The sequence below is a fragment of the Raphanus sativus genome, chromosome 9 (genome assembly GCF_000801105.2).
Source record: "Raphanus sativus cultivar WK10039 chromosome 9, ASM80110v3, whole genome shotgun sequence".
Lineage (NCBI taxonomy): Eukaryota > Viridiplantae > Streptophyta > Magnoliopsida > Brassicales > Brassicaceae > Raphanus > Raphanus sativus.
In genome coordinates, this window is record NC_079519.1 from 569,122 (window position 1) to 591,696 (window position 22,575).

The following is a 22,575-nucleotide window of genomic DNA, read 5'->3' on the forward strand; positions in this document are numbered from 1 at the left end:
TTTAATATTTTTAATATACATTATATATAAAAATAATGTATATATTTAAGTATATAAATTTATTTCGGATACATTCGGGTACCCAAAATATTTCGGTTCGGATCGGATTCGGTTTCGGTTCTTTAAATACCGAAATTTTTAACCCGTTCGGATACTTAATCAATTTCGGTTCGGGTTCGGTGCTACTTTTTCGGATCGGGTTCGGTTTGGTTTTTCGGATTCGGATTTTTTGCCCAGCCCTAGTTCCAAGATCTTGTCCACAGATCCGCCCTCTTCTTCTTCCTCTGTGAACGGACAACCCAAGAACTCTGCAAGTCTCTTAACCTGAGCAGCGGGCTCTGACTTCATTTCCTCGTACCTCATGAAGAGAACATGCTCGGGATCTTCCAAGCTACCTCTCCAATAGCTTAATACATTTTCCCAAAAGGGACCAAAATAGCCAACTCCACTGCATAATGAATCTAACGAAGACTCGAGAAGGCTTTTGTCTACTTCTGTTTGAAGATACGCGCACCTGAAATACCATTGCGATACCAACACGTCCTTCACGTTCCTGCACACGTACACGATCTTGAATGGGGAGTCCTTGAAGGGTACTTTAAGCGTATGTAACGGCATGTGAGTCGAGAACAGCCTCGGAGATGAGAACTTGGTCAGGTCAGGTGTTGAGCAATTGAGATACACATTGGTCTCCAAGAAGGGTACTAAACCATGAGGGTTATCGGATTGAAGAGGATGAGGAAGATCAGAAGAACTGTTCTTCGATCTCTCAAGGAGAGCCACTGTGAGAGCTTTGAGCCAAGTGGTGCCGGATTTAGGGAAAGAAGCGATGACTATATCGGTTTCTTGAGGCGTGAAACCTTTCTGGAAATTCAGGACTCCTAGGAGAGTGTTGGGGTAGTACCAACATCCTTGGTAGTTGTAGAGCTTCCCTAGAAAATCTTTGGTTGAAGGAAGTGCAAAGAATAATGTTTTGGTTTCTTCGCTCAAGTAGTCTTCTCTCAAGTGGTCGGGGAGCTCCTTCTCGCTCATTCTTTTTGTGAGTTTTTGTGGTTACAAAAAATTTATGATTTTCTCCAAATGCAAATATCACAATTTATAGCTGGATGTTTTGTTAGGTGGTCACTGCCTATCTCCAAATGCAAAGATAATTTATAGCTGGATGTCTTGGTATGTGGACCACTGCCTATTTTAGCACAATATATTTCTCTTGTAAGAACATATCCACTATTACTGGTATGTGGACGACCGCCTATTTTAGCAGTTCGATCCGTGTAGAAATTCAAATGGAGTTCTAAATTTAATATTAATATTATGTTATCTATTAGTTATGTTATTAGATTTTAGCTTTAAGAAACAGATGAACCACAAAAAATGAGACATTTTGGTTTTGAAAAGAAAAAATGGATCGAATGTTGCGGATCTAATGAAATAAGAATGGATCAAATGGATTTAACAGTACAAATGCAGATCTAGCAGATTTAATGTTATATGTGTGAATGGTGAAAATGGATAAAAACAATCGAAAATATTATAAATATTTAAATTAATTTATATAAAATTTATATTAATATTTATTTTTGTAAATAATAGAACTTATTAGAAAATAATTTATGAATGCAATAAATCAACATTTTATATAAAATAAGATATAAATTACTATGTATAATTATATTGAGAAAGATCTCAATCCCACTTGCTCTTCAGCTTTGAGGAATGTCAGAAGATGATAAGTGATTCATGAATAAACCTTTCTGAAAGTTATTTGGCTAGTGTATAATTGACGTGTGACCACTACAATAGTTTAGCAAAAAAAAAAAAAACATTTATCAAAGAACAGAGACCAATTGACATTTATCTTCTTTTCTTTTCTTTAATGAAGCAAGTGTTGTTGCAGTGCAACTATCAAACGCACAAGTTTGTTACCACTAAATTAGTCAAAGAGTTCTTTTTAGAGAGAGGTTGCCAGTGTTAAGAGGTTATATCTTAGAGAGCATTGACCCATTATTGAAAATTGAAGGTGTTCCTTACCAAAATATTCTCTTAAGTAGTAGTTGGTACTCTACGTCAAGCTAAGTTAAGTGTACGTTGAAATAGACTAAATGGTTGGTTTAGTCACAGGTTAAACATTTGGATTATCTTCATCAGTTCTACTTTTAAACACATACACAAGTGTCAAAAGCCTCCGTAGCATAGTGGTATTGCGTTCGCTTCGTAAGCGAAAGGCCGCGAGTTCGATACTCGCCGGGGGCTTTCTTTAGCTTATGATTGATCAATAAATTTCATTTTGCATACTAGATATTAAAATGATATTTTTTACACAACCCTTGGTAAGGTCGCTGTTGACAATTCTTTGCTAAAATCCTTTATTTTCTTAACTCGAGGTTCCAATTAGACCAACCTTTACATATTTTAGGTTTCAGAAAAAAAACCTTTACATATTTTATGAAAGAACAGAAAAAAAAAACCACAACAAACAACTAAGCTTCTTTTTCTCCACCCAAAAGAGAATCAAAGACGAACCCATCTAAGTGGATTTCCTTGTCTCTCTACCCGTGGCTAAACCCCAGCCTTATATCAGAACCCCACAGAAACACTAGTGATGAGAAACAGAGTGTTAAAACAGGGGAAATGACCAAACTGGAAACACCATTTCCTTGAAAGCCTCCGGTTCCGGTTGGACCAAACGCAGGAGTAGTTCCGTTTGTCAGAGTTGTTCCCGTTGGTGATGTTGTGGATGGACTTGAAGGATATACGCAACCAGTAACCAAATCACGATAAAGCATTCAGACTTCAGAGTAATGACAAAGTCTATAAATGTTGACAAATGCTCACTCATGCAAATGCTCTGAATGCTTTATCGTGATTTTTTATCTGTCCTTACTTATATGTAAAGGTTGCTCTAGTTGGAATCTTGAGTAAAGAAAAATAAAAATAAAACAGAACATAAATCTTTATGATAGACTTTGTCACAACCTTACCAGCTCGTGGTTTTTGTAAAATGCAAAAATTTATTTCTGTGTCATCAATCACACACTGAAGAAACGAGAAATTTACTTTATTTATTCAACAGAAATGCAAGCTACTACTACTTGAGAGAATATTTTGGTTAGAAACACACCTTCAATAGTGAATGTGTCAAGGGTCTATTAAACAAAACCTTATGGTCAAAGTCTAGAAAAATGAGAGTGTTTCTAGGTCTCTGGCTTCTATTGGCCTTGACCACATCTTCAAGTTAAATGTTTCTTCTTTTTCTAATACCACGAGCTGGCAAGATTGTTGAGAAAATTTATGTTCTGTTTTCTTGTTTTTCTTTACTCGAGATTCCAATTAGAGCAATAAACCACAACGAAGACCTAAAGCTTAATTTTCCATGCAAAAGGGAATCAAAGATGAAGCAAATCGGAGACGCGGATGTGCTCCAGTCGAAGGTTGATGGGTTCAAAAAAGGTGACGGAGGAGATTCTACTTATTTGGTACCGGAACTATGGCACAGAGAGAGATACCGCGGCGGAGAGAAGAATTGGAAAAGCTGTTTCACGGTTGTTCACGGCCAAGATTGCCGTGTTTTTGCATGTGAGACGCGTGGCAGATATGGCGTGGCCTTTTCTTTTTTTAATGGACTGTATAATGTATATTATCTATGGGCCTTTCGTACTCTGTCATTTCCGATACTCAATGTAATGCCCAATGGGCTATGATCAATGAAGATCAAGTTGACAAAAAAAAAAGAATCGGATTTTAGTATAGACTGTTGACTTGTGATTTGCAGAATACTTTTGGTTTAAAATCACAACACTTCAATAACTATTGGTAGTTTTTACAACTTTTGCTTTTTGTTTCGTATTGATTTATGTATAGATTACTATCTATTATCATACTTGAACCTGTATCACATCTAGCATCTTCACGAATGCAATTTCTAAATTCACATATTGATTTAAGTCACATACTATGAGTAGGATATATCACATCTTTATGAAACGTTTTTCTACTACCTCAATGGTGTGGAATGAAACTTTTTAGTTTACCGTATAGGTTATTTCTAGTAATACTTTTGAAACGTTATACATCTCGGATTACTACTATTCAAAAACCTTAATTGGTTTGCATTTCCAAAAATGTTCACCAATTACAACTAAAAGAAATAAAAGAGTATCTAATTTTATTCCATAACTTCCATATCATTCTACAAAAAAATCAATTAAAAATTCATCTCAAGTCAAAAGCGCTTTGGAAATAGATGGAATGTTTATTTCATTCCATTAAATTCCATGAATAATACTTCATACAATTCCACATATTTATTTTATTTGTCATCAGTTAAATCATGGAAGTTTTTATAACGAGTGAAAAAAGTAATTATGTCATTTCTCTAAAGGAAGGAAAAATGGAGACATTGCTACTCAAGTAAGTGCACAAAATTTGTCATTGTAAAAGCCGCTTGAGAAAAAATCAGACAAATTCCCTTGAATCAAACTCAGCTCAACACTGTTGATGCTTCAAAACAATGAAATACTAAAATACATTGTATAAAAGTATATATTTCATAGAACATGTTTAATCTATAAACGTATATAAAATGTGATTAAAATCTTCTCAATGAATATTTACCTGTGCTTTTAGTTACAGAAAATAGTATTTACCTGCACAAACGCTTTCATATTTGATTCATGTATACCATCTGCATCAAATTTCATAGGTAGTTAAGCAGAGTAAACAAATTTTAAAATAATATATAAATAATTACTTAGTGAATAAATTGGAAGCTGATATTCCTACCAAAGCTTCGCATATGTTATAGTGGAACTTTGATATAAAAAGTTATAATGAATCTTTTTGTTTGTTTGCCAATCACTCTGTTCTGTTTTCCTCTTTTTATTTGTTTGAAACTAACACTTGTTAGATGCAGGTATTGGAACGGCCGGTCTTGTTCTGCCTAACAGCAACGACATTCCTGAAGAGAGAGTCTTCGGAATCTCAGAAGGAGATGTGATACCTGTTCCATCAGGAATGACAACGTGGTGGTTCAACTCCAGAGAGACCGACTTCACTATTGTCTTCCTCAGACAGCAACAACTTATCTAACAGTCTTAATCTTGAACAACAATCTAAGTGTATGTTGCCTAATATCCAAAGATTTAGTCGCAGGTTAAACATTTTGATTATCTGGATGGAAAATCTATTTTTAAACAAATACGTTAGGGTCAAGAGCCTCCGTAGCATAGTGGTATTGCGTTCGAGAAAGGCGGCGAGATCGATCTCCGCCGGTTGTATAAGTTTTTTATTTTCACCTTTAAAATTTCATTGCTTTTAACTTTCAAATTGGGCAAGCCTTTACACATTATGGGCTTGGTTAGGGTCTTCACTTATATTTTTCTCAGTTTTTTAGTTGCACTATTCCATGACCCAACCGGTGAATGACCTAACGTCTCAAAGATCTTCTCAAGTGTTGTTGCAGGGCAACTATCAGCTGCACAACTTTGTTACCTCTAAGCTGATCACAGAGTTTGTTAGATAGACTTGCAAGTGAAGAGAGATTATATCTCAGAGAGCCTTGACTCATTACTGATGGTGTGTTCCTTACCAAAATATTCTCTTAAGTAGTAGCTGGTATACTTCACTACATCCATTGTTGTTTGGTCTTTTCGTTGAATAAATAAGACATCTCTCTCCATTTCTTTAGTTTATGATTGATCAAAAAAATCATTTTGCATACTAGTATTAAAATGATATTTTTAAACAACCCACGAGTTGGCAATGTTGCTGTTGACTATTCTTTACTAAAATTTGTAAGGTTTTTCTTAACTCAAGGCTCCAATAAGAGTCTTATTGTAAGACCAACCTTCACATATTTTATGAAAGAACAGAGAAAAAAACCACAACAAACAACTAAGCTTCTTTTCTCCACCCAAAAGAGAATAAAAAACGAACCCATATAAGTGGATTTCCTTGTCTCTCTACACGTGGCTAAATCCCAGCCTTACATCAGAACCCCATAGAAACACTAGTGATGATGAGAAACAGAGTGTTAGAACAGGGGAAATGATCAAACTGGAAGCACCATTTCCTTGAAAGCCTCCGGTTCCGGTTGGACCAAACGCAGGAGTAGTTCCGTTTGTCAGAGTTGTTCCCGTTGGTGATGTTGTTGATGCACTTGAAGGATATATGCAACCAGTAACCAAATCTGCATAAAAGAACATCATCAAGGTCACAACTTTTCTCATCAAAGCTATTGACTTTTAGAGATGATTGACTTACTGGAAGGTGGGTTTTGACTTGTAGCGGCAGTTCCGGAGAAATTACAGCTTCCAGAGACCTGAGCTGCTTTCTGAAAGTAGCTGTTAACAGCCCAATCACAGTGGCTTTTGATGGTGTTTGGTTGGTAACAAGGACCGTTATCATGGATTGGGTTGCAATCTGCTAAGCTTCCACATGCATAGTCTATTGCTGTTTGGAGCTCTTTCTCTCCTATTCCATCTTTGCAGAGACAGTAAATTGCACCTATGAAGAGAGCAAGAAGAATGAATATATGTTCTTAACCAATCTCAGAGCATAAATTGAAAAGATCATTTCCTATATGGTCAAGAAAAAGAAGGTAGGAGAAAAAGAAGAAACACTTACTTGAAGATGTGGTCAAGGCCAAGAGAAGCAAGAGACCTAGAAACACTCTCATGATGATGAAGTCTTAAGATCGATCTTTAGGGGAAGCACAAAATAGACTTTGACCGTCGACCAACAACCAGGCAGACACCAAAACTAAGATGATGGCTTTAGAGAGAAGATGTAGAGCTTTTGGAAGATAAAAGGTGTTTGATAAATATATATTATAAAAACCTTGAAAATTGATTGGTTGCAAAGTTCTAACTAGGAATCTTCTTCTTTCTAAGCAAATTGTATAAATCTTTTAAGGAGAAAAAAGGGAACAAGAAAAGTATACTTTTTGAAAGTTGATTTTAACGTACAATAGAAAAGAAAGTGATAAGAAAAAACAGAAGAAGAAACTGATAAATTAGCATTACGTATAGGAGATATGCGGTGCTCACTCGGGTCGTTGCATGACGTTACTTTAGGTTTTATGTATTTAACGCTTTCTGATTATTTTGTTTTTCTCAATTCATACAAAAATACATTTAATTGGATTTTTTTGTAGACTGTTGACTTGTGATTTGCAGAATATTTTGGGTTCAAAATCACAACACTTCAATAACTTTGGTAGTTTTTTCAACTTTGCCTTTTATTTAGTATTGCTTTAATTATCTTATATATTACTATCTATTATCATATTTTAGACATGTGACACATCTAGCATCTTAATGAATACAATTTCGAAACTAACATATTGATGAGTTACATTTTAAAAGTAGGATATATCACATATTGATGAAACGTTTCTACTTTTGAAACGTTATATATCTCGGTTTTTTTTTTGTCGACTATATATCTCGGTTTACTATTCAAAATAACTAATTTAATAAATTCTGAAAGTGAGCATAAGAAAAGAAAAGCAAAGTCAACATTTGTCTGTTAGCTGAATAGCCACCGGCCCACCGATGTTGAATGACAAAACAAACGAATTATATGCATGTCACTGAAAACAGAAAAAATATCAAAGAAATAAAAGGAATGTAATGTAGCTAGCCACTAGCTAGTTTCCAATAAGCTACTTGGCTGGTATTATAGGAGCAGGTAAAATAAACTATACGAAGTTAGCTATTGTATTAATAGGTTCACTACATTTTCTCTATTACGTATAACGTGATTGCATGTGGGGTCTATAAAATACATATCCAATCATGTAATCCGCTTCTTTTACGTATATATTAAGGCATAAATATAGCAGTTGGGGATGTAGCTCAAATGGTAGAGCGCTCGCTTTGCATGCGAGAGGCACGGGGTTCGATCCCCCGCATCTCCAAATGTTTTTACTTTTAAATTCTCATGATATTTTTTTACAGTCTCAGTTATTTGTTATGATGTATACCGAAGAGAACTTATGTTGGTTCTTGAGAGAGAGAGAGAGAGCTCACCAGCAAAAAATAATGTCCTTAAAGTGTTGTTGATGGTGAAAAGTAGCAAAATGACAGATCTGCTTTTTTGGATGAGTTACTTTTTTCAGAATTTTTGTTGGACAAACAAGGAGCCGTTTGTCACTACCGTTACTTCTCAATGTATACAGTACACAGTACACGAGCACCAACATCTCCATCACTCTAAACTTATAGAAACTAATAGCTAATTACAAGCCATCTCTAAGAGCAAGTCCACTATGATGCACCGTTCTGAGCATTTATGAGCCAAAACGAGCATTATGTTCATGACACTGTGTGTCATGCTGAAAGGTGGAAACAAAGACATTGAGTACAGAATCCAGTTATATGGTGGTACACATGCTTGTAATTCACTTTCTCACAAAGCAAACGTTACTATTACAAACAAAAACAATGCATAACTTGATTACATGATAATCATATGTTTGCACAAGAAATACATCAATTTATCCCCTAATTTCACTCAAGCAAAAAAGTGTAAACTTGACTTGTGCTGGAGAAAATGAAAAACAAAACTGTAAGACGTTTGTTTTACCCACCAAACTCAAGCGTTATTGCCTTCCAAACTCTCTGTTCAAGTAATCCACAAACCGTCTCTTACCACTGTCTGCACCAGCTGGTAACGGTGGCCCGCTCAGACTAGCTTGACCCATCAATTTAACAAACGTTCTTCGAAGCCTCCTTAGCTCCGGTAGTCCAACCGGTCTGCAGATTTCAACCGGAGGTAGCTCATTGCCAAGAGCAACTCTGCTTATAGTTCCACCAAGCGCTTGCTGCTCCACCACCGCATTGATGACTTCTTGTGTCGCCCTATCCAACTCGTAAAGAGAATTCGCTTCCGAGAATCTCGCAGCCTGAGTCGCGATACTCGGCTGAAGAACTCTCACATCCTGAGTTTTAGAATCAACAGTCTTGGTCAGATAACTCACAGCCTCTGAAATCACAGGAGAGGATCTCTCAATCCCATCACGAGAAGGGTACAGCTCAAAGAGAGGCGAATCCCATCTATTTCTCCTCTCAGGTCTCTCAAACCTTCTCACAAGATCTTCGAACACACCATCCTCATACGAACCCTCCCCTCTATCACTCCTTCCCTTATTCCACTCCCTGCAAACCAGCTTCATTCACATCACAGTACACAACACAGTACCTAATCCCAGCGGCACGTGCGACACACCACAGCTCGTATCTATAACCTTTGATACTATTCAAAGAATCCACAATAACAATGTCTCCTCTCGAAACAGACCTATCAACATCCGACCTGAGCTTCCCTCTCAAGTTCTTCTCCGCGGGCATGTTGGCATAGTTCTGGTTACGGTCCAGATGAAACGAAGCCTCGTCGATGATTCTAACACTCTGCTTCGTATCGGATTCTTTTCAGTGATTCAGCTAAGGCTAATGCAGCTGTTGATTTGCCACTGCAAGGTTGCCCACAGATCACAACTAGTGCCATTGATCTCTACAAAAGGAATCTACTCGGCGGTGTCGAAAGGTTGAAGAAAGGTCGCGCGAGAATCTGATTTGGGGGTTTAGGGTTTTATTATAACCGGTTCAATTTGTTCGGTCCGGTTTGTTCCATACCAATCTGGGTTTGTTGTCGACATAAGTTATCTTGTTTCGGTTTAGGAAGATAGATGCGAAGGATATACCAACGCAAGTTGCTAGGCACGTGCTGATTTACGGCGAGGATAGTATCGTAATTTGAGTCGTTCAATGATTTTTAATAAGTGACAGCTAATTCGATGTTGTCTCGGTATCCGAATTAAGTCCGGGTTTCAAAATCGGGTATTCCCATTATTCAACCCTATCAGCCTTCGAAAATTCCCCCAATTTATTTATTTTCTTCAATTCGCGTTCAGATCTGTTCTTTCTTCCAGATCGATCTTCAAATCAATTGTAATTTTCGTTTTCCTCTTGATTTCCTCTTTCGATTGATACCTGTTTTGATATCATCCATTCGTTTTGGTCAAATATAGAATTCGAGCTAGATCTAGATCTTTAAACAACAGATCTGATCAAAATTTTTATTTAGATGTTGAATTCCTTCGTTATTCTTTACAGATATGTTCTTAATTTCTAGTTTTCCCAAAAAAAAATATCAGATTTGGATTCTCGTTGACTTTGATGTCCTAGGGTTCGTCAGATCTGGAAATTAATAGAGGGCTTTTGTATATGTCCTCGATAATTAACGGATTCTTTGATTCTTGGTTCTTGATTTGGTGATTTAAGCTGTTAATTGGAAAATCTAGGGTTAGGGTTTTCAAAATTTGGGGATTTTTTAATTCAATCATATTTTTAATTTACTTTGCCACTTAGGTAATAACTGTGATGGTTATAAGACTTTTGTCTCTTGTTAGTGTGTGTCTGTGGATGACATAGATAACTTTCAGACCAAGCAACTAAATGTCTTTGTTTTTTATTTTACAGGTTAAAGTAACATGGGTTATAAGCGAACTTTTGAAGCTGAGGATGTGCAAGAGCTCAGCGTTAAGCATGCAAGACAGATTAGTTATTGCAATAAGCTGGCCAAACTAGATGAAGGAGTTCCATGTCATGTTTCTTTTGAGAAGCCAAGTCTTGTCATAGGTAATAATATCATGCCTCTTGCAGAGGTTTAACATGATATAAACACATGCATCTTGCTTATTTGCTGTGTGTTAATTTAGCAGGAGACCATCTGAGTGATCTCTATGGGTTTAAAAGTGAGGATAACGTTGAGAAAGAGTTTGAGACCCATCCACCTTTCTCTTGGATGACATCCTCTTTTGAAGAGGATTCTCAGTCTGGTGGGACGACTCAGTCTACCCTTTCTGATGCGTCTCCCGAGTCGGATTTTCTCTGGAGACCAGTTTGCCTTGCAGACGATGTTGAGTGGTGTCAGAGTTCTCCTAATAAACAAGTTCCAATCGGGTCGGATTACCAGGCTGACATTCCTGAATGTGTCAAGGACGAAGTCCTTGATGCTATCAATGACAACGAAGAACAAGTGATGATGATGGGGAAGTGCGTGATTCCAATGCCTGACTGCGAAACCGAGGTCTGCGAAACTGGTGAAGGAAGAAAGGAGTGCGTTTGCATGGATAAAGGGTCCATCAGATGCGTGCAGCAGCATATAATGGAAAACAGAGAAGGCTTGTTCGAGACTATTGGATACGAAAGATGTCTCGAGTTAGGTGTCGGCGAAATGGGGGAGGAAGTTACTGGTAAGCTAACCGAAGACGAGGAGGATCTATTCCACGAGGTTGTATACTCAAACCCGGTTTCACTAGACCGAGATTTCTGGAAACAGCTGAAGTCTGCGTTTCCTTCGCGAACCATGAAGGAGATTGTGAGCTATTACTTCAATGTCTTCATCCTGCGAAGACGAGCTGTACAGAATCGGTCTCAAAGCCTCGACGTTGATAGTGATGATGACGAGTGGCAAGTAGAGTACGACGACAACAACACGAGTTATGGTCCTCAAACTCCTGGAAAGAGCATCTCAAGAGTTGAAGAAGAAGAGGTGAATGGTGAAGAGGATTCATGCATGTCCTATGACTTCAAGTCCAATACATTCTCCACTCGATGTCCAGTTAGAAAGAGAGAAGAGTCCAACGTTGGGAACTACTGGCGCCACTGCAATGATCTTGTGGAGGATCATCATCCGTATCCAACCAAGGATGTTAAGGAGAAAGAGATCAAGCGGCAAACATTGCTTGAGGTTGTGGTTTATGTAGCCACACTGCAAATAACAAGTTCAGTGAAAACGTTATCCAAGAAGCCGTTAGAATGGTTTCTGCTAACGTACTCAGAACATTGAATCCTCTCAACCGCGCGAAAACAAAGTTGTCGATGGTCTAGACTTGGAAGAGGAAGAGCCTTCCATGGTTGCCTTCTTGGCCTCATTTGCAGCTTTCCTACGAGCTTCTCTTGAGGCTCATTGCCTCACCTGAGACTGAGACAAAGCTTTCTAAAAAGATTCAATCACAAGGGGAATGTTGAAATACTTGTGATTGAATCTTTAAAAAATTTACAGGATGCAGAAGCAGAAGAGTGCATCATGAAAGTTGTTTTGTTGTAGAGAGAGGTTTTGTTTTTGTATTATACTTTTCTACCACATCAAAGATAATTATTCAAACCAGTTCTAGATTATTCATTAAACAGAGTTTACATGAATGTTATTAGATCTTCTATTAAATGAACACACCATAAGTTGCACACATGACACACAAAGAAACTGAATAAACTCAAACCCACTTGCTCTTCAACTTATCAACATGTCTAAACTCATATGTCAACACCAAACTCCCATCCATTCTCTTTAATTCAAAGCTCTCTACAAGAACATAGCATTTATAACTCTTCCACTGTGATGAACCGCCTTCGAATCTCTCTGTTCTCTTGATGCTAGACCTTACTTCATCGCCTTTGTTTAACCACCCGAACCTCTCCTCTTCCCACTTAATCCTCTCCACGACCACTGACCCAAGACCTATCTTCTTGTCTTGTCTCTCATCCCTTAAGACACTAAACCAAACCACTCCATAAGCTCCAGTCTCTCTCAGATTGGTTGCTTCTCCCTCAAGCTTCACCACTTCTGTTTCTACTTCAACATCAACTACAACCTCACTTGCTTCACTAACGTTTTCATATGAGTAAACCTCTTCCCATCTTTGTTTAAGAGTCATGCTGTAATAAGTCGAGTTTTTAATCTGATTTTTTGCGTCTCCTTCTTTCACGAATATGAAAGGGACATACCATTTCCCTACCACAACACTTGTATTCACATCGTTGGGAAGCTCAGAACGAAGCTCAGCGTTGATTCCCTTTGCATCATCTCTCAAACCAAAATCTTGAGAGTTTGAGTACTCAACGGTCCAATACTTCCTCTTAAGGAACTCAGGTGGTATCCCATTAGGAGCAACAGAAATAGCTGTGTTATAGCGAGATAATGCTCTGCGTTGATGGATCTCGAATTGTTGGTATATGTCATAAGGATCTGCTTCTTGTGCCTTAGCTTCAGGAATGTAGCTAAAGCAAAAGCAGCAGGGGACTCTATCTTCTTCTTTTGCACTTGTGGAAGCTCCTCTGCAAGAAAAGAATTAGGGTTTCAGAAATCTTGTTGCGCAAGTTAGGTCTTTCAGCTTCGATATATCAAAAGTAAATGTATTGAAAACCTGAAATTTTAGTTGATAGTTTAAAACCTGAAATCTTGAAACCTGAAATCTTGTTGCCTGAGTTTGGACCTTCCGGCAACGATTGTGTGAAGTTTCTCTGGCATTCCGAGAGATGCCTTGTAACGTACATCTTTAAGGTGATGAATTAGAAATCAAGAAAATGTGATTTGTTTATATAGAGCACCATGGGTTGAGGGATAAAGACGTAAGCTAACTTTACAAGTTATTTTTTTAGCGACTTATCAAATATTTTGAGCTAGATGGTCCAATTTTTTTTTTTTGAAACACAGATGGTCAAATGTATGACCTTGACTTGGTCTCACAAACTTATCATAGAAAAAGTCTATTTTCCCCACAATGCAATACAGTGACACCTTTGCATTATTTTCCAACTATGGGTGGTTGAAACATTTATACGGCTGTGTGTTCTTATTCCTCTCTCTCTCTCTCTCTTTGCTGCAATGGGAGGTTTATTCTCGGTCTCCATGCCATGTGACCAAGTGGTGAACCAAGTCTCTCAATGTCTTGGCACTCCATGCAAAGGAAGGTTTGCAGAGAAGAGTTTACAGGACGTCGTGAAAGGCTTTGTCTGGTCCACGTATGGCTTACCAATGTCTTCGGCACCGAGAACAAATCCAATGATTTACTTAGCACTAACAACGTTGAGCTTCAAAGGTTGTGTCTCTGTGGGTTATGATGCTCTAGATAAAAACACGCCCATCAATATACAAATCCTCTAGAAAACCAAACTAAACCATCCGATAGAGAAACTACCAGTGAATCCCAAAGGCACACTCAGGTTCCAATTACAGAGAAATCAGATTCCATATAACTCTGTTTTTCTCTACTCCAAATTCTCACAAAACTCAAACGTATTATAAAATTATTTGGAGTATCAAGCAAATAGTAATCCGAATTATTATATATATCCGACAAATAGTTGGTTATGACTTATGTATATATGATTCACCTAATGCAACTGCCTCCAGCGTGGTTATCGATAACTCTAATTTTCCAGCGTTTCTACATGGCTTCCCCCTCTCTGCCAGTTTGGGCAAACTGAGGAGTCTCTGGCTCGAGAAGGTTCACGTTCCTGAACTACTCAGCAGCACCGTTCCGTTGAGAGACCTACAGAAGATGCATCTGATCCTTTGTAAGATCAACAGCAGATTTGATCAGACGGCTACTAGGGACATCTTCCCAAGCTTGTCTGATCTCACAATCGATCACTGTGATGATCTTCTGATACTACCGTCGACCATTTGTGGGATGAGCTCTCTCAACTCTGTCAGCATAACAAACTGTCCGCGCATTCTTGAACTGGCCAAGAATCTGAGTATGCTAGAGTCCCTTGAACTTCTAAGGCTATATGTTTGCCCGGAGCTGGAAGCCTTACCGGTAGAAGTCTGTGAGCTTCCGTGCCTAAAGTACCTTGACGTTTCATAGTGTGTCAGCATGGATTCTCTTCCTCAATATATTGAAAAGCTAAGGACACTTGAGAAAATTGACATGAGAGAATGCAGTGTATCGAGTCTGGCATGTTCTGTGGGTGCACTCAAGTCTCTACGCCATGTGATTTGCAATGAGCAGACTTTGTGTATGTAGGAAGAGATCAAAAAAACTTCAGCTTGGATTGGCTTGACGAGTAGGCTCTTTTGATCTCTCTCAGACTCCTGTATAAATTATTGCTCATCAGAGCAAGTTAAGTGTACTTTGAAATCTCTCTCTGTATATATAAAACAACTTTTAGCTAACAGTCTTAATAGCTTAGCACTACAGAGTAATCATTAAAGTATTCAATTCAATAACATCAAAATGTGAATTTCAAGATAAAACTAAATGTAACTGCTAAATTGTATAAGGTCATTATGTCTACACCATGTTCTGGAGTTCGAAGGTGAAAACGCTCTCGGCCCAAACGGTACAAGGTCATTCTGCTATAGTACTCCGATAAATATTTATTTTAAAACTGGTTAGAGTATTATCCCTTATATATTAAAAGAGAAGCATTGTCAATTAATACGTTTACATTATATTAGACACGTGTCAGCTTCACATTGAGTATGCTGATGTGTCGGTTTCACAAACATTTGATAATTAATGCGTTAACATTCAAGTTTTTAATTCCATCCAAAATAATTTCTAAAAAAAAATAATCAGCTTATTTTTGTTAAAGTAAATTGAAATTCTTTTCATACACTGAATAATATCATATTTGAAAGAAAAGAAATTAAAAAATCATTAAGATTCACATCAACTAGAATATTGAAATGAGAATGTTTTTAGAAATTGAAAGTTTCATATGGTGTTGAACTTAGCTATAGTTGAGACTTCTGTACACGAATACAATAAATATTTATAATTGGTTATGAATTAAAAACTGAGGTAAGAAACACTACACATACAAAGTCGGATCTTTAATTCAACCAAATATTTTATGGATCTTTAATTTATGTAAATTTAAATATTTAGTTTTATGTTATTCAATTTTTGTGTGTTTTATATTATTTTATTTTGGATTTTTAGGATTTAAGTATATTTGAATTTTGTAAAGAAAATACATAATTAAAATGGATATCCGAACTCGAATCCAAACCGAAACCGCAGTGATTCAAACCAAATCTAAACCAAAATTTGTAAATATCCGAATACAATTTAAATTTCTAACTCTAAAAATCTGAAATCCGAATAGATCAACTGAAAGGATATATGAATGTACATCCCTAGAAAAAGCTATACAGCAAATTCTTTAGTATACAAAAAATAATCTAATAAACTATTTCACTCCGCGCTGTAGGGCGGATTATTACCTAGTAAGCTATTGTTTTGGATTCTTGTAAAGCGCAACAGCTAATCATGTCAGCTATAGTTTTGGATTCCTGTAAAGCACAACAGCGAATCATGTCAAATTGTCTACTAGCGGTTGTTGATAGAGTTATTGAGGTAGCAACTTGCAATGGTATGTATGCATTTACGTGGATGTATTTGGCTCGTATTACCTAACCTTCCCACAAAATAATTTAAAATGTTTTAAATAGAACAAAAATGTTTACTTAATGTATTCAAAATGTGTCCAGTGTCCAAATTGAGTAGTAGTACACCTACTAGCCAAAATGAAATGTTAGTTACCAATTGAATGATTGATGAATGAAATGAAGGACACGAGACACTTGTTTTCTTATACCAGAGAAATCACATATTATTCCCCAGCACAAAAATGAACCATGTTTTTTTTTTTGAATCATTTTTTTCTTTTGACAAAAGCATGAACCATGTTTTTTTTTTGCGATAAGAGTTCAAGAAAAAAAAAAGGTTGAAGAAATTGTACGTTTTAGTCAAGACACAAGACAATGAGACATTCTTAACGTGTACGAGCCTGTTGCATTATCCCCCAAAAAGGAATACTCAATTGAGTTTAGAGTTTTGTTGCGTCATTATATTTTCCGTTGAATGTACAGAATAAATATCAAAAGCGATACCCAGCAATAGTTTCATATTTTTGTTATTTACAATTTGCTTTGTTTTTAAATTTGTTCGAATTTGATTTACTGAGAATCGAATATCTATATTTTGGATTAAATAAAAATAGATAACAAATCAAATTCATTAATCAGAAAAAAAAAATCTAATTTCACATATATTTGGTAGAACTAGACGAAAGAGGAAAGCGTTGAAAGCAAGTTGACATTTATAGTAACCTTTTCCATTAAAGGAAATCACAAATCACTCATCAATAATGTATTCTCTTTTATTACATATCCATTAAAGGAAAGCGCGAATCTGCACACACATCACTCAATATTTAAAACCGGAGCCTTTGTATTTTTCCTCGATGATCGTGTCGATTTTGTTTTCCATCTCTGGAGTCAGATGATTCTTTGAGTCACCCACTTCTCCTTTGCGGAAAAAATTAGAGTGATGCACATTGTTCGAAGTTTTTCCTGTCTTGTTAATCTCCATGCTGCTCAGACTACGCAGAGAACAAAGTTCCAAGATCTTGTCCACAGATCCGCCCTCTTCTTCTTCCTCTGTGAACGGACAACCCAAGAACTCTGCAAGTCTCTTAACCTGAGCAGCGGGCTCTGACTTCATTTCCTCGTACCTCATGAAGAGAACATGCTCGGGATCTTCCAAGCTACCTCTCCAATAGCTCAATACATTTTCCCAAAGGGGTCCAAAATAGCCAACTCCACTGCATAATGAATCTAACGAAGACTCGAGAAGGCTTTTGTCTGCTTCTTTTTGTAGATAAGCGCACCTGAAATACCATTGTGATACCAACACGTCCTTCACGTTCCTGCACACGTACACGATCTTGAATGGAGAGTCCTTGAAGGGTACTTTAAGCGTATGTAACGGCATGTGAGTCGAGAACAGCCTCGGAGATGAGAACTTGGTCAGGTCAGGTGTTGAGCTATTGAGATACACATTGGTCTCCAAGAAAGGTACTAAACCATGAGGGTTATCGGATTGAAGAGGATGAGGAACATCAGAAGAACTGTTCTTCGATCTCTCAAGGAGAGCGACTGTGAGAGCTTTGAGCCAAGTGGTGCCGGATTTAGGGAAAGAAGCGATGACTATATCGGTTTCCTGAGGCTTGAAACCTTTCTGGAAATTAAGGACTCCTAGGAGAGTGTTGGGGTAGTACCAACATCCTTGGTAGTTGTAGAGCTTCCCTAGAAAATCTTTGGTTGAAGGAAGTGCAAAGAATAATGTTTTGGTTTCTTCGCTCAAGTAGTCTTCTCTCAAGTGGTCGGGGAGCTCCTTCTCGCTCATTCTTTTTGTGAGTTTTTGTGGTTACAAAAAATTTATGATTTTCTCCAAATGCAAATATCACAATTTATAGCTGGATGTTTTGGTAGGTGGTCACTGCCTATCTCCAAATGCAAAGATAATTTATAGCTGGATGTCTTGGTATGTGGACCACTGCCTATTTTAGCACTATATATTTCTCTTGTAAGAACATGCCCACTATTACTGGTATGTGGACCACCGCCTATTTTAGCAGTTCCATCCGTGTAGAAATTCAAATGGAGTTCTCAATTTAATATTAACTAGATTTTGACCCGCCCTATAAAAGAGCGGGTATATTTTTCATTTTAGTTTTTTTATAATTTTAGTTTTCATATTTCCTAATAATCATATTTATTAATCCGTTTGTTTGTCCGTTAATATATTTAGTGAGCAAACTAAATATTTGTGTTAACAAAATATGTTGAAAATTTATTAACCCGTTTGTTTGTTCATTGACATATTTAGTTACAGACGTTTGGTCTTTAATTCAGTTCCAGTTTTGTTTTTGTTTGGTTCTAGTTCGGTTGTGTTTTTCGGTTTACAGTCCAAAAATATAGGATCCACTTGATTTTTTATGAATTTAGGTTAGGTTTGGTTTGGTTATTTATTTATAAATTTTAAATTTGTATATAACTTATTAATTTTTAAATTTTGCACATAACTTACATTCAATTTTTTGTTTATTATGCATTTTATTTGTTTTTATAAATCGAAGGTTTATTGATTTTCCAGTGGCAAGCATGGTGACGAAATTCTTTTTCAAAAAAAAAAAGCATGGTGACAAAATTAAGATGGTGATGAATAGAGGCAAACGACTTGATATATCAACAAAAGAAAAATACAGCTACAGCTACTGCATGTATTGATAGAATAATAGCTATATTATGTAATCATAGAATAATAGACATATTGATGTAATAAGAATAATAGATATATTGATGTATCGTGGGATAGATAGGTAGTTTATATGGGGTAGTTAAGCTGGTCTTTTTTTCTTCTCAAATTTACTCTTAATGAGTTTTTAAATTTTAGACAAATCCATAATGACATAAAAAGTAATATTCTAGGTAAAAGTGAGGGTAAATCCAAAAAAAGGATCCTAATTTAATTATATTGATATTATGTTATCTATTAGTTATGTGATTAGATTTTAGCTTTAAGAAACAGATGAACCACAAAAAATGAGACATTTAAGTTTTGAAAAGAAAAAATAGATTGAATGTTGCGGATCTCATGAAATAAGAATGTATCAAGTGGATTTAATAGTACAAGTGCGGATCTAGCAGATCTAATGTTATATGTGTGAATGGTGAAAGTGATAAAAATAATCGAAAGTATTATAGACATTTAAATTAAGTTATATAACATTTATATTAATATTTATTTTCATAAATAATAGAAGTTATTAGAAAATAATTTATGAGTGCAATAAATCAACATTTAATATAAAATAAAATATAAATTACTATGTATAATTATATTGAGAAAGATCTCAATCCCACTTGCTCTTCAGCTTTGAAGAATGTCAGAAGATGATAAGTGATTCATGAATAAACCTTTCTGAAAGTTATTTGGCTAGTGTATAATTGACGTGTGACCACTACAAGTCTACAATAGTTTAGCAAAAAAAAAAAAATTAATCAAAGAACAGAGACCAATTAACATTTATCTTCTTTTCTTTTCTTTAATGAAGCAAGTGTTGTCGCAGTGCAACTATCAAACGCACAAGTTTGTTACCACTAATTAGTCAAAGAGTTCTTTTTAGAGAGAGGTTGCCAGTGTTAAGAGGTTATATCTTAGAGAGCATTGACCCATTATTGAAAATTGAAGGTGTGTTCCTTACCAAAATATTCTCTTAAGTAGTAGTTGGTACTTCGCTACGTCAAGCTAAGTTAAGTGTACGTTGAAATAGCCTAATAGCCAATGGTTGGTTTAGTCACAGGTTAAACATTTGGATTATCTTCATCAAAATTATATTTTAACACATGCACAGGCGTTAAGAGCCTCCGTAGCATAGTGGTATTGCGTTCGCTTCGTAAGCGAAAGGCCGCGAGTTCGATCCTCGCCGGGGGCTTGGACAGAGTTTTTTTTATTTTCCACTTTTGGTATACTTCACTACATTCATTTTTGTTTGGTCTTTTCGTTGAATAAATAAGACATCTCTCTCCATTTCTTTAGCTTATGATTGATCTAGAAAATTCATTTTGCATACTAGATATTAAAATGATATTTTTTACACAACCCTTGGTAAGGTCGCTGTTGACAATTCTTTGCTAAAATTTGTTATGTATTTTCTTAACTCGAGGTTCCAATTAGACCAACCTTTACATATTTTATGAAAGAACAGAGAAAAAAAACCACAACAAACAACTAAGCTTCTTTCTCCACCCAAAATAGAATCAAAGACGAACCCATCTAAGTGGATTTCCTTGTCTCTTTACCCGTGGCTAAAGCCCAGCCTTACATCAGAACCCCATAGAAACACCAGTGATGAGAAACAGAGTGTTAAAACAGGGGAAATGACCAAACTTGAAGCACCATTGCCCAATAATGATGATAAAGCCCATGCATTAAAAAAGCCCATGTTTGGCAAAAATTAAACATGTTAAGTGGTCTCTTTGATTTAAATCATGTGATCTCTTCAAGTGTATCATTATCTTATAAAGATAATCTCTAAACTTAGCTAGCGTAATTAATAGTTTTTCTCAAATAATGTGCTGCTTCATCATGAACCAAAATCACTTTAAAGCAATAAGACAACATAAAACTTTCAAGAACTTATACTCCTAACTAGAACAGAGGAAGAGAACATTATAATACTAGAACAGAGGAAGAGAACATTATAATACTTTCCGGTTAACGTGTACTATGGACGCATACTAGCAGTGAACTTTGATCATTATTTTCTGTAGTTTGGTTTGGAGCCGTGACTTATATACACTATGAAAACTTATTCTCATGTTAGTAAAAACAAAAATAGCTACCTCACGTTTTAAAAGTGCATAATCTAGCTCACTAAACACAATGTTATGAGGTAAAGGAAAAAATAACTTAAATTACTCCCACAAAATAAGGAAATGACCAAAAGAGATATTGATCAATGGTTACCTAATCCCTGTTAATTCTTAATCGTCCATTGACCCTTCTCATTCCCCCTTTCCCTCCAGTTCCTTGTCATTGTCGTTATTAGCAACATTGACTCCACATTTTAGAGCCAATGTTGATGTTTTTGACAACTACTGGACACAAGGCGATGCCTTGAAACAAACCATAGCCTCTTACGATCCTAATCCTCTTAACGCCACCGACCATTTGAGTTACCATGTCGCTTTGTGAGTTTTTTTCTTTGTTAGTAAAATTAACCTATCGTCTTACACAAGTAACCTAATAATACACTCTGTTCTTTTTCTTAAAACTTAAAAGAGCAGCGGACGCCACGGAATCAATCAACAGCGCAAGGAGAGAACTTTCAAAGGTGAGAAATGGTCGGAAAATGCGTAGCTTACAAGTTACAAACGACCCTATAGACAAATGCTGGAGATGCCACGGTGACTGGGAGAAGAACCGTAAGAAACTAGCGGGTTGTGTGCTCGGATTCGGCAGGAGAACCACCGGAGGCAAAGACGGCCTTTCTACCTCGTCAACGATGCCTCTAATGATGATCTTATCAAACCTTTAACAAAGCGCCACACTTTATGATCTCAGTTTGTTAGCATGTTTTTTTCTCTGTTTTTGCCATGTCTAACAAAAGTTTGTTTATAAACTCTTAGCTTGTAAACCCTTTTCATCAAAATATCATATTCACAGTTAAGCAAAAAAAAAAAGAAAACCCTAGGCCAGGCACGCGGTGACAAGAGATGGACCGCTTTGGAACAATGTGATGATCATACACAATATTTATATCAAGCATGTTATTCCTAAGAGCGGTGGTTTGATCAGAGAGTCTGAGCAGCACAAAGGGGCTTAGGACAGTGAGTGATGGAGATGGAATCAGCTTGTTTGGTGCAAGTAATGTTTGGATCGATCATGTCTCTATGACAAGATGTTCAGATGGTATGATCGATGCGATTCCTGGCTCGACTGCTATTAGACTATTTCCAACAGCCATTTCACCGTCCACAAAGAGGTATAAAAATAAAGTGTGTTTTTGTGACGATAATTCCATTAATAACATGAAAATTTTAAGGTAAATTCCCATAAATAGCAAAAGATAGTTTTCTTTTACAAAATAGCAACATACAAAGAAAAAGAAACCACAATATCATTTATTAAATAGTAAAAGGAATAAATTAATATTAGTGAATGATACATTTAACATAGAAAAAACATTTATAAAATATAAGTTACTATAAATTGTCCTTAGTAAATCCTAAAATTTTCAAAAAAAAAGAGATGAGTAATAACACAATTACTTTGTGTCATTCTAGTAAACTTCTCTTATTAATTATTACTAAAAAAGCACATTTCAGCAATTTATAAAAATACTCGACCTGTTACAACACACGAGAATGTACATGAACAAAAATTGCTTGGAAAATCATTATACAAAAACAGACTAGAAGAAGACTTGA

At 36.3% G+C, this 22,575-nt stretch overlaps 6 protein-coding genes, 3 non-coding genes and 2 pseudogenes across 10 annotated transcripts; 6 read left to right on the forward strand and 5 right to left on the reverse strand.

Annotated features, from left to right (window-relative positions):
* Positions 1–6: 6 nt before the first annotated feature.
* LOC108831516 (cytosolic sulfotransferase 1-like) lies at positions 7–1,152 on the reverse strand. The gene has a single exon (XM_056993367.1). It carries the CDS (start codon positions 1,030–1,032, stop codon positions 160–162), a length of 873 nt encoding a protein of 290 aa, XP_056849347.1. The 5' UTR covers positions 1,033–1,152; the 3' UTR covers positions 7–159.
* Positions 1,153–2,181: 1,029 nt separating this feature from the next.
* TRNAT-CGU (transfer RNA threonine (anticodon CGU)) lies at positions 2,182–2,253 on the forward strand. Its single transcript has one exon. It is a non-coding gene; the product is annotated as a tRNA-Thr (tRNA).
* Positions 2,254–5,693: 3,440 nt separating this feature from the next.
* LOC108831515 (PLASMODESMATA CALLOSE-BINDING PROTEIN 3) lies at positions 5,694–6,872 on the reverse strand. The gene is made up of 3 exons (XM_018605055.2): positions 6,625–6,872; positions 6,262–6,504; positions 5,694–6,187 (listed from the first exon to the last, which is right to left on the reverse strand). The coding sequence occupies exons 1-3, from the start codon at positions 6,674–6,676 to the stop codon at positions 5,961–5,963; spliced, it is 522 nt and encodes a 173-aa protein (XP_018460557.1). The 5' UTR covers positions 6,677–6,872; the 3' UTR covers positions 5,694–5,960.
* Positions 6,873–7,845: 973 nt separating this feature from the next.
* On the forward strand, positions 7,846–7,918 carry TRNAA-UGC (transfer RNA alanine (anticodon UGC)). The gene has a single exon. It is a non-coding gene; the product is annotated as a tRNA-Ala (tRNA).
* Positions 7,919–8,400: 482 nt separating this feature from the next.
* Positions 8,401–9,562, reverse strand: LOC108831514 (protein KTI12 homolog; annotated as a pseudogene).
* A 242-nt stretch (positions 9,563–9,804) lies between these two features.
* On the forward strand, positions 9,805–12,174 carry LOC108831510 (uncharacterized). Of its 2 annotated transcripts, none has more exons than XM_018605051.2 (3): positions 9,805–9,950; positions 10,482–10,640; positions 10,721–12,174. In XM_018605051.2, the coding sequence occupies exons 2-3, from the start codon at positions 10,493–10,495 to the stop codon at positions 11,851–11,853; spliced, it is 1,281 nt and encodes a 426-aa protein (XP_018460553.1). In that variant the 5' UTR covers positions 9,805–9,950; positions 10,482–10,492; the 3' UTR covers positions 11,854–12,174. The 2 variants fall into 2 exon arrangements, with proteins under 2 accessions (XP_018460553.1, XP_018460554.1); XM_018605052.2 differs by having other exon boundaries at positions 10,724–12,174.
* Positions 12,175–12,185: 11 nt separating this feature from the next.
* LOC130500395 (uncharacterized) lies at positions 12,186–13,332 on the reverse strand. The gene has a single exon (XM_056995424.1). The coding sequence runs from the start codon at positions 12,719–12,721 to the stop codon at positions 12,281–12,283; it is 441 nt and encodes a 146-aa protein (XP_056851404.1). The 5' UTR covers positions 12,722–13,332; the 3' UTR covers positions 12,186–12,280.
* A 339-nt stretch (positions 13,333–13,671) lies between these two features.
* On the forward strand, positions 13,672–15,006 carry LOC108831508 (putative disease resistance protein At5g47280; annotated as a pseudogene).
* A 1,863-nt stretch (positions 15,007–16,869) lies between these two features.
* On the reverse strand, positions 16,870–18,068 carry LOC108831511 (cytosolic sulfotransferase 1-like). The gene has a single exon (XM_018605053.2). It carries the CDS (start codon positions 17,984–17,986, stop codon positions 17,006–17,008), a length of 981 nt encoding a protein of 326 aa, XP_018460555.1. The 5' UTR covers positions 17,987–18,068; the 3' UTR covers positions 16,870–17,005.
* Positions 18,069–20,006: 1,938 nt separating this feature from the next.
* On the forward strand, positions 20,007–20,078 carry TRNAT-CGU (transfer RNA threonine (anticodon CGU)). The gene has a single exon. It is a non-coding gene; the product is annotated as a tRNA-Thr (tRNA).
* A 1,003-nt stretch (positions 20,079–21,081) lies between these two features.
* LOC130499765 (probable pectate lyase 3) lies at positions 21,082–21,836 on the forward strand. Its single transcript, XM_056994138.1, has 3 exons — positions 21,082–21,107; positions 21,172–21,336; positions 21,428–21,836. The coding sequence occupies exons 1-3, from the start codon at positions 21,082–21,084 to the stop codon at positions 21,681–21,683; spliced, it is 447 nt and encodes a 148-aa protein (XP_056850118.1). The 3' UTR covers positions 21,684–21,836.
* The last annotated feature ends 739 nt before the right edge of the window (positions 21,837–22,575 follow it).